Raw genomic sequence first — 11,167 nt, forward strand, 5'->3', positions numbered from 1 at the left:
TACTAAAATTAGACGCACATGTAACTGAAGTTGCAATGATGTCCAAACAACCCATCTCAAAATCAAATGTTCTTATCCAATCCGCGACAGCCACCACTATTACTTAACAGTAACACCATCAGGCCTCCAAGTCTTCGTGTCTTGTCCGAGTTACTTCACATCGCACTCTCTTTGGACTTAATATATACTAGAGCGAAGCGCGGCAGTGTCACCTGCGGTTGCACCAACCCAAAAGATGATACCAGTCGACGAAGCTCTTCAGATTGTGCTCAGCGTTGCCCAGAAACTGCCACCTGCCACCGTCCCACTTCACCAAGCTCTTGGAAAAGTTTTGGCTCAAGATATCGTTGCTCCGGACCCTTTGCCTCCTTATCCAGCCTCAATCAAGGTTCGCTCCAAATCCCAGTTTTCTTTTTCTACAAAATGAACCAGTTTTGAGATGTTGAGATGGGTACTTTTATCATGCTATAATTGACTTTTTTTTCCAGTAGTATAGATTGAATAGGCCCTTGGGTATTGGTTAGTTTTTGGTTTTTAACTTTGAAGTTCAAAAGGTCGCCTTTTTCAATCTCATTCTAATATGCGATTGGGATCTTTGATTTTATTTTATTTTTATGTAGAAGTTGATCATATTCAATTTCTTTGTTTCATATATAAATGGCTTTTCAATTTGTTTTTTCATTTTGCTTCAGCATGAAAATTCCCTTTTTCAGGGAATTAGGAATAGTGGATGAGGCTATATTTCTATTATAAACTATCTTCCCCGGTGTTCAAGATTGACATTTATATCATAGTTGGGTAAATTTGTGGTGTGTATTATCTGAATATACTGAGACTTCTTCCAGGATGGTTATGCTGTGATTGCTTCGGATGGTCCTGGTGAGTATCCTGTAATAGTTGAATCAAGAGCTGGAAATGATGGCCTTGGTGTTACAGTGACTCCTGGAACTGTTGCATATGTCACAACTGGAGGTTAGTCTATTCTTTCTGTTATCATGTGGACAGTAACAGGTCCTGTTATCTTCTGCATTTTTGCTGACTTTTGCCATCTTTGAATAACTTAGCTGCATAATTGCTTTGCTTTGGACGTGTGTTTATCCAAAGTGGTGGAATTTGTGAATGTTCTGGAAGTAACTTTCTTTGAAATTGAAACCAATTACTGGTCTGCTAAAGGGTGCCAAAGTAGGCTAATGAAAAGAAGCTTGCCCATGAGTTGCTTGTTGATAACTTATTTTTGTCCATTCATCTTTAATTATTATTCGTAAAAATAGATAATCTTTCTAAACATAACATTGCTTCTTGAGTGGCCAATTGAGTATTGTTGCCTTTTGCTAAATGATCAAGATCTTTAAAAAATTATCTCAAGTGTGATCATACTTTTCCAAAAAATGGGATTGATAATAATTTAAGTTAAAACAGGGCTTCTTCTTCTAATTTTAGGGCATAATATGGTGACATTTGAGCTTCTAATATGTCTAAATCTTAATCTTTAAGACTTTAACTAGTTTCACCTTATTGTTTTGCACTTAACTTTTTCTCAAGATTTTGTCCATTTTGCACCTTTGTTTTGCCCGTCAGGACCAATACCCGATGGTGCTGATGCAGTTGTCCAAGTTGAGGACACTGAACAGGTTAAAGCTTCTTCTGAAGCAAAGCATGTAAAGATATTGGTGCAAACTAGTAAAGGTGTTGATATTCGTCAAGTGGTATGGCATCATTAACTCTTCTCACTTCACCTACTTCAGTCTTCTCTTCACTGTCTCATCCTTCCTTGTCCTTTTTCTGCTACAAACCATCCTTGTCTCTATGATAAATTTTTTTTGCCTTGCTACTTCCTCAAAGCCTTTGTTAGTTGTTATAACAACTGAATCAATGATTCAGAAGATTGAAGTAATATGTTCACGGTCAATAATTAGTTATTTATGCCCTTCTGGAAGTATTAATAGGTACATTGGAAATTTGGTTCTATTGCCAAACAGCTGACGGTCTCAATTGGAAAAGTGTACGTTACTCGAGCACCCTGAATGTGTGCATACAGGTCTATCGCTTGTTGGAGAATAGGAATGAAGTTAAACTTCCATGGCTTCTCACCTTCTGTATAAGTTGACCTGACTTTGTTTATCTATGGTGAAAAAGAAAAATAGAGAAGAAGCAGAACACAATGAACTTACTGTGTTGTCCAATTGTGTGTAGCTTCTAATATTTTTCTTTTGGAATGAATGTACTTTATATGAAACAATTTCACATTTCCATACTTTCTGTCATGTCAAAAGCTCAAACAAGCATCTGTTTGCAGGGATGCGACATTCAGAAAGAAGCAGTAGTTCTAAACTCTGGAGAAAGAATAGGTGCTTCAGAAGTGGGACTGCTTGCTACAGTTGGTGTTACTATGGTGAAGGTACTACATTGCCTACTGTTTTCATTTTAATGACTTCGCATAATCTGATGATATGGCTGATTTTCAGGTGCAGCCTACACCAACGATTGCTGTACTTTCTACTGGAGATGAACTTGTAGAGCCCACAGTAGGGTCCCTAAGTCGTGGCAAGGTATTGTTGGAGTATCTGAGTTAAATGTTCCAAAATGTAGATTGTTCAGCTTCCTAAAACAAAATTTGTGTAAGGTTAAATTCTCTAATTAGGCTTGAAGGTTCTTCCTGAAGCACCTCCCTTCCGAAAAGGGGAAAGAAAAAGAAAACTGAATCTGAAAGAAGGCTGGTATTATTGATTTATTATATACAATTTATTCTTGGTGCAATTGGAAAGTTTGAGGATCATGAAATATTGCAACCATGGTGATAGTGAGATCACAGGTAATTGCACATGGGATGCTAGCAAGGGAAGTTAGAAATAAGTTTTTGAAGCCTGATATGCTAGTTGTCACACCTAATCTGCAGCTATGTTATCGCTGGTCTTTATTCAATAAAAATGACATATATTTACAGAATCTAGGAGAATAATGAGCATTCTCTTTCTTTGTTACTCTCTAATTTCTTCCTGTTCCACCTTTTCTTTTTGGATTTCCCCCAGCGCATATTTTGATGGATGAGCTCCTTTGTTTTGTGAATTTCCATCAAGACATCATTTAGGCTGGTTGATGAATTATGCAGATTAGGGATTCCAACCGTGCAATGTTATTGGCAGCTGCAGCACAGGAACAATGCACAGTGCGTGACCTTGGTCTTGTTGGAGATGACAAAGAAGAACTTGAGAGGGTCTTGGACGGTGCTTTTTCTTCAGGGATTAATATTCTTCTGACTTCTGGGGGCGTTTCCATGGGAGATAAGGATTTTGTGAAGCCACTGCTTGAAAAGAAGGGGAAAGTGCACTTCAACAAGGTCATTTTCCGTGTATATTTCTTCATGAGAAAATTACTTTTGTATAATCGGGCAAAAACTGTTCTATTCTTTGTTCCTAATTGCCTTGGAGCTTTAGATTTTTATATGGTATCCAGAACATCATTGATTAGACATCTATTGTAACTTTGTTTGGATTGATTTCCTTGACAGGTTTGCATGAAACCAGGGAAACCATTGACATTTGCAGAGATATGTTTAAACCGGGCGGAGAATGCATCAGTGAACAAAGTTCTTGCATTTGGTTTACCAGGGAATCCAGTTAGCTGTCTAGTTTGTTTCCAACTCTTTGTGGTCCCTACTGTACGTCTCCTAGCAGGATGGGAAAATCCACATCTTTTGAGGTTGCTGAAACTTCCCATAAATTGTTCTATTTCTGTTCCTGTTAGTCTATTTGTTAAAATTAAACATAGCATAAAACAGATATGATTTCTGACACTGTCCTGTTTTCCTTCTGTTTGTTATATAGAGTGGAAGCTCGACTTCAACAACCATTAAAGGCAGATCCAGTTCGGCCAGAATTTTATCGTGCTACTATCAGATGGGAGGCTAATGATGGATCGGGGAGTGCCGGGTAAATTTAGAGTTATAGTTTCCTTGATCATAGGTCTCCTCACTTTTTCGATTTGTTTGTTCAGTTAGATCCTTCTTGGACCTAATTTATCTGTAAGTGTCATGGTTTTTGCTATTTTATTCTACTTTGTAATGCTATTATAATTGTGTTAAGAGGCAATTTGTTTCTTTCGGACTTTAGATTTGTCGCTGAGAGCACTGGCCACCAAATGAGTAGTCGGCTTCTGAGTATGAAGTCAGCTAATGCTTTGCTCGAGTTGCCAGCTTCAGGGAGAGTTATTCCTGCTGGAAGTTCTGTCTCAACCATTGTTATTTCTGATTTAAGTGGTACCCCATTGAGCAAGGCTGCATCATCATATGATTCAAGTTCAAGTAGTACGCCACATAAAAGTGTTCCAAATGAAATAATGGGAGATAGATCTCAGGATGTGCAGTTCAAAGTAGCTGTTCTTACAGTGAGTGATACTGTTGCATCAGGTGCTGGCCCTGATCGAAGGTATGTTTTTGCTTATGGCTTCTTCAAATATTGAATCATTTCCTAGGTTAAGGTTCTGGGTTTTCTATGAAGTGTAATGTCTCAAGAGAGTCTTATTATTTTCCAATTAAAAACCAGATTCCAAAGGCTAGAACCATTGATATAGAAAGCTTGAGCTACGATAATTTTCACTTGCTTTTCTTTGGGATATTTGATTATGGATCTATTGCTAGTTGGAATTTGTTGTTCACTTAAATCCCATCTATTTCAAATCTAAATGTGCAAGGGCTATGACTGCTTGCATTTCAGATTTGCGAATATGATTCTATATTATATATTATGAGGGTCATGTGACTCATGTCACTTCTAACTACGATTCATCCAAGGATTTCTTCAACACCTAATCATTCTAACCCTGCAACCCAAATGCTGAAAAGTGAGATTACAAAGATTTATTGTTCAACCAAAAGCATCCCGATACACCACTTTGTTCCAGTTTGTCAAAATGGTCACTTTATGGATGCTAAAGTGATAAAGCAGAGTTGATGTTCCACTTTATTCTAGTTAGATATGAAATGGGTGAAAGCTCTGCTACAATATTGAGCCAAAATGTTTGTCTGGTGTCAGATCATTTATGTCACTGGCTAAGTTTATCTTTTCTTACAATGGCCTTTAAAAAGGACTGACTGCATTCATTGAGCTCCCAGTTTCCATGCATCTAGATACACCTTTAAATAATTTTTTCATAAAGGTCACATATTCGATGCTAAAGCAAACAAGCAAAGTTGATATTGTCCCATGACGAAGTCAGACATGGGATTACTGAATACTTTGCTACAACATACGGAAACAGCAATAGTACATTTTGCATGAAGACTTTTTGCCTTCCGGCTCTTAGTATTTTAGGTACCGTCTGTTTTTCTTTTTTATTTCTTTTTATCATTTCTTGGGTGCATTCACAAATTTGACTTTATGGTAACCATCTAAACGTTGGCACTTTTCACGCTTCCCATTAATGTTTTATCTATTAATCTCAGACCCGAAACCACCTTCAAGATGCACCAATGGCAAGTTGTTTACATTTGGCAACATGACCTATGTATAATTAATTGATACTCAACAACTATGCGAGTTACTTAGTTGAAGTGAATAGGTAGTAGCTCCCACTGTTGACTTTCATCTTTTTATGCTCTATCATAAAGCCAGATTTCTAAACCATGCATATGTTTTCTGAAATGTTCTAGAAGGCTTTTCTTCCTTAACCCATAACCTTTATTGTGATGGTAATCTTGCATAATTATGTCATGATTCTATCACTACAATCATGTCAGATTACTATCACAACAACCTTCATATTTGCTTATACCTAAAATTGTATGATTATGAAATTGCAGTGGGCCAAGGGCAGTATCTGTTGTGAATTCCTCATCGGAAAAGTTAGGAGGTGCAAAGGTAGTTGCTACAGGTGTGGTTTCAGATGATGTGGGAAAGATCAAGGAAGTTTTGCAGAGATGGAGTGATATTGATAAGCTGGATCTTATCCTTACACTTGGTAAGATTCTTGTTCTCAGCAGCCTCTCCTTTTTCATTGTTGGATATAGAGATTTCCCTTTCGGTTCTATTTATGATTTCCCTTTTGATTCTATTTATTCTCACTCCTTTTCTTAAAATTGTATTATCATTATTAAGGTGGCACCGGATTCACTCCAAGAGATGTGACCCCTGAAGCAACTAAAGAGGTGATTGAAAAAGAAACACCTGGTCTTTTGTATGTCATGATGCAAGAGAGTTTAAAGGTAATAAACTGAATTATGCCGTAAATTAACTTAAGAACCCTTTTTTATCTGTTTCTTCCTAGGCCTAGCTTAGCTTAAAAGTGATGTTATCAATTCAGTCAAGCTAAACCTGCTCATATAGACCTATCAGCAAATCTTCATGAGATTATGTGATAGATCTTGCTGAAAGATTGAAATTGCCATACCCATTTCAGTCCAGAAAATGCATACACATCGGACCAAGCCAATCTAAATCTAATTAAACAAAATAAAAAATTCCAAACATTCGTGGTAAGAGATGAAGGCTAAGTGGAATAAGAACTTCCCTGGTATGTGTCTAAGCCAGCGCAACCAAGCTTTGCATGCATAAGCAGATATGCCAGGCCTGCACTTCCCTTGTATGACTGTTTTCTGCGCAATTGATTTTCAATTCCATATGTGATTTGTTGTTTGTTAAGCATCCTAATGAGTTGGCTCCAGTTTATGTCTTAGAGGCTCCATGAAAGGCATAATATGCAAGACATGTTTATTTTTTCTATGTGTCATGTAATGACATACTGCAGATTGTCCTTGCAATTATCTGCTTCTTGTCAAATCTTCGGTATCTAGGGAATGTTTTAAGAGATTAACCATAAAAATCCATTATGTGTGCTGAGATGCAATTTCTTTTTCCAAACTTATGCAGAAAATGGTCGATTTAATATCATATTGAAGAAGCACATAATTGCAAATATCTAAGATTTTTTTCCCTTCATACATACGTTGCATATGATGTCATGCCACATTTGTGTATTCTTCAGATAATATCACCTATGAACTGACCTCTTTTATCGGTAATGGAAATAGGTAACACCATTTGCTATGCTCTCACGCTCAGCAGCAGGCATAAGAGGGTCAACATTGGTAAGATTGAGTTGTTATTTATACTTTTGGTTGATTATATATGAGTTAATTCACTTATGATATGGTTAGTTCTCTACTGGAATTTTGCTCTTCTATTGCGGTGTGCTTAGGGATTAATCAAAAAATCAAACCATATCATGTGAAACTAGGAATTGCTGTTCATACTGTTCTTTTACAGAACATGTTTCTCATGCTATCAGAACATGTTTCTCATGCTATCAGTATATCAAGATCATGAACATGTGCTTTTAAAAGTACATGTTTCTAATTCTAATCATGTATCCAGATCATCAACATGCCCGGGAATCCAAATGCAGTCGCAGAATGCATGGAGGCATTGTTGCCTGCCCTTAAGCATGCACTAAAGCAGGTAAAGGGTGACAAAAGAGAGAAACATCCCCGGCACATCCCTCATGAACATGCTACACCAGTGGATACCTGGGAGCGCAGCCATAAGTTGGCCTCTGCTGGTAGTGTCAAACCCAGTTGTCCTTGTTCCCATTAATATGCTCTTTTTGTTTAGAGGATAAGAAAGCAAGATACAATCTTTAGCGATCTTTTGAGAGCCATAACTTTTTTGTTATTATCTGACATCAAAATGTGAATAAAGATGTCAAAACTTGAGAACTTGAACAAGCATTGGGGTCGTGCAGATGATGATCAATTCATTATCAATAATTGGATAGAAATGAGAAAGAAATTATAGGTTTTACCAGTAAGGAAATCTATGAATTAAACAAAGTTTATAGATGATAATGCAGAATTTGTGTTCTAACGTGCATCATTGGTATAGTGTCATATACCTGAATTATTTGATTAAAATTTTTAGAAAATCACTCATCTAGTCATCTTCAGCTCTTGTCTGCAACACTGGTGCAAGAGTGCTGAATGATAATGGGTTGAGCCTTCGGCACGAAATGGTTGATAGCTTGAAACTGAATATCTCGCGTCTCACTGTTATTGATGTCAGACCTTCATATTCAACCACGTGTACCTCAACTTGTTTCCATCAAGATGTATTATAAGACAAAGGCAGTGAGAAAAACTGTAAATTCTTCTCTTGTAAATGAAAGCCCAAATTGCTAATATTTCTTATTTTACCTCATCGTTGTTGGACCATGGACATCGAGCAGACTTGATGGGGAGCTTGAGGTTGTAAACTTCCATTCCTGGTTGAGGTAACTGGGACAACTGCAATATATTAACATAAAAAAATAAAGTCAAAAATAATAAGTTTTGTAATTTTAGATACTTCATATTCTTACTCAGACTGAATAAGATGAAGTTAGGCCGACCAGGATATCCAAAAATTGAATATGAGTGTTGGACAAAGCTGCATTTGACACTTAAACCCAAGTTTTGAGTAAACATAGGACGATCTAGCATTTGGCGAAAGAAATCTACACCCTTGACTAAATTAGTAGTGCTCGATCTCAATATGGTACTTGTTCCCTGGAAGATTTCAGCATTCTAAAAGAGTTTTGCAGTGTAGCATTAACTTAAAAGATATACCATTTTCACATAAATGCACAATATTGGCAAACAACAAAAGGAATTAAACCGTCAATGGAAAGAAATCATAAAACATTTTATCAAAAGTAATCTACTAAACTGCTCGGAACAGTGACCTTTTCCTTGCTTTTTGCTCTTTGTGACCAATGTAAACCAAGGTATTTTACCGATCATTCCATTCATCGACGAAATCCCATCACAAAACGTTGGATACCAGCAAAATCAGATACTATGTTCATATCACGAAAGCTGCCTGGCTTCTCATTCTCAATGTATTCCACAAGAAACTTGCACTGCTGTTCTCCATTTGTCTGTTACAAGAGAATCACAAAGAAGTCAAGTCAGTTACAACCTGGTCCCGCAAGAACAAAACTTATTAAAGCACAACTAAAACAAAGACTCATAAGAAGACACGGTTACTTTGAATGACCAAGATTCGATTGTATGCTATAAGATAAGCAAATGAACGAATTATTAAATCTGTCTTTGTTACAATTTGTCTTACCGGATCAAGTTAGAAAATGTCCTAAGAAATCTGGAGCAGAAACATGGTTAATGTGGTAAAAGGTAGTGGCCAGATCTATCCAGACATAAGATTTCGATTAAAATTCCTTATCCTTATTCATGGATATACATAACATGAGATAATAATCATATAAATAAAATGTATTTCTCTACCAATCCCTTATCAACGACAATTTTACAGAAACCAAATTTTCAACCTGAAATGGTGAATAAGTGCATAAACTAATTGCTAAAAGAATCTAAGAAAATAACAAAATTATATACCTCGAAAGCGAAAAAACCTCCAGGTTTCAACATGGAGGCAACTCCATCAATGAGATGAAGAAGATCATTGGTTCCACTAATACCACCATCTAATGCAAGTATTGGTTCATGTTGACCAACTTCAGCTTGTAGGCCAGATATGTCACCACTTGGTATGTACGGTGGGTTACTCAAAACACCAGCAAGTTTACCTTGAACATCTTTCAATGGTTCAAACCAAGATCCTTTCCTCACCTCAACCACATCCTAATTCATAAACCAAAAGCACGTTTCTCAATATGATTTGAGATACGAAAGGCACAAACACAAGATGATGGCAGTATAATTTGTTTATTTGGGCATACAACAAAATTATGTTTTCTTCGATAAGTTGTTGTTTTTAAGTCATATAGTCTTGCATAAATCATTCAAATCTATCTTGACCAATCACTACAAGTGCTCATCCTATATCTTGTTCTGCAACAAAGAATTAGAGACTTCTATGCACAAAGTCTTTTATCCAAACTGCCATGGCGATTGATCAGGCACCATAATAGGCATTGATTCTTTCATTTTAACCTTCTTTCCTTATATCAACCTATTGATCTTGCTTTATGCATAATACAAATTTTGGAAGTATTTGAATTTTCACTAGGCAGTCCATACTAAAACAATGAAATGAGTTACCTGTAGACCATATCTTTGCACATTAGAAGTGGCCACAGCAACTGCCACCGGACTTAAATCAGTAGCAATGACTCTGCCACAAGCATCGCCGCGAGCATGAGTTGCTAAGGCCCTTGCAGTTGCAATAGCAATAGCACCACTGCCCGTCCCCAAATCGGCCCAAAAACTTTGTGCCAATTCTGGGGCATTGTTCAAAGCCACACCTTCAACCAAATCAATTATCACTTCAGTTTCAGGCCGAGGAATAAGAACCCCTTCTTGCACACTCAACACCAAATCCCTCCAATGCTCACACCCTACCACATACTGAAAAGGTCTCCTCTTTTCAATCCTCTGCCTCCAAACACAATACATCTCCTCCAATGGCGCTCTTAACGCAACGCTTACATCTGGATTCTCATTGTTACCCGATTCCAATCGAGACAATATTACTAAACGGTGTTGGAGTTCAATCAAGTCTTGTAGAAGCCAGTTGAGCTCTCTGCGGAGGAGAGTGGAATCGGGGCCATTGTCTAAGTTAATAAAAGAGGAGCCAACTGAGGAAGCCAGATTTTTAGCCCATTTATGCCATTTGGTCAGCTCTGAAAGAGAGGCAGAGAAGGAAGGTGGCCTTAGATAGAGTGGAACCTTGGGTTTTACATCAATGGAGGATGTTGTTTTTGAATTCATGTAACAACGTGGAATGGTTATTCGGAAATTCGCACAAACTCCACAACTCAGACCAGACGACCTTAGCTTCAACATATCTATAAACAAATCTTCCTAAGATGTTGAAACCTCTTAGATAATACAACCTTTGAAAAGAATAAGATTTAAGAGACAAACCTAGAAAAGGGTTTCCGAAGTGATTAATAGCTTTTTAACTAAAATTAGACGGGTGACTTCCACTTAATTGCTTGCTCACACCATCCGTCTAAGATATATCGAGAAAATAAAAATGGGGAGGAGAATCTATTATGAACAGATGATTTTTTTTATATGTATTTATAATCGACTCACATATGCAGACCTTTAGATTTTGAGCTGAACACTCACCGCTGTTTTGGATTTTCATTTGTTTTTTACAGCTTGATTCATTTTAATGAAAAAAATGAAATTAAAAATCTGAAGATTTATAAA

General features: G+C 37.0%; 2 protein-coding genes across 2 annotated transcripts; one reads left to right on the plus strand and one right to left on the minus strand.

Moving 5' to 3' along the window:
- Positions 1-7,805, plus strand: LOC108453085 (molybdopterin biosynthesis protein CNX1). The gene is made up of 13 exons (XM_017750991.2): positions 1-388; positions 846-972; positions 1,579-1,706; positions 2,297-2,398; positions 2,466-2,549; positions 3,110-3,337; positions 3,509-3,699; positions 3,825-3,929; positions 4,110-4,424; positions 5,798-5,955; positions 6,093-6,199; positions 7,025-7,081; positions 7,368-7,805. The coding sequence occupies exons 1-13, from the start codon at positions 236-238 to the stop codon at positions 7,584-7,586; spliced, it is 1,974 nt and encodes a 657-aa protein (XP_017606480.1). The 5' UTR covers positions 1-235; the 3' UTR covers positions 7,587-7,805.
- A 744-nt stretch (positions 7,806-8,549) lies between these two features.
- LOC108453086 (uncharacterized) lies at positions 8,550-11,149 on the minus strand. Its single transcript, XM_017750995.2, has 3 exons — positions 10,049-11,149; positions 9,383-9,628; positions 8,550-8,904 (listed from the first exon to the last, which is right to left on the minus strand). Exons 1-3 carry the CDS (start codon positions 10,790-10,792, stop codon positions 8,773-8,775), a joined length of 1,122 nt encoding a protein of 373 aa, XP_017606484.1. The 5' UTR covers positions 10,793-11,149; the 3' UTR covers positions 8,550-8,772.
- Between the last annotated feature and the right edge of the window lie 18 nt (positions 11,150-11,167).

This window comes from Gossypium arboreum, chromosome 5 (assembly GCF_025698485.1).
Source record: "Gossypium arboreum isolate Shixiya-1 chromosome 5, ASM2569848v2, whole genome shotgun sequence".
NCBI lineage: Eukaryota > Viridiplantae > Streptophyta > Magnoliopsida > Malvales > Malvaceae > Gossypium > Gossypium arboreum.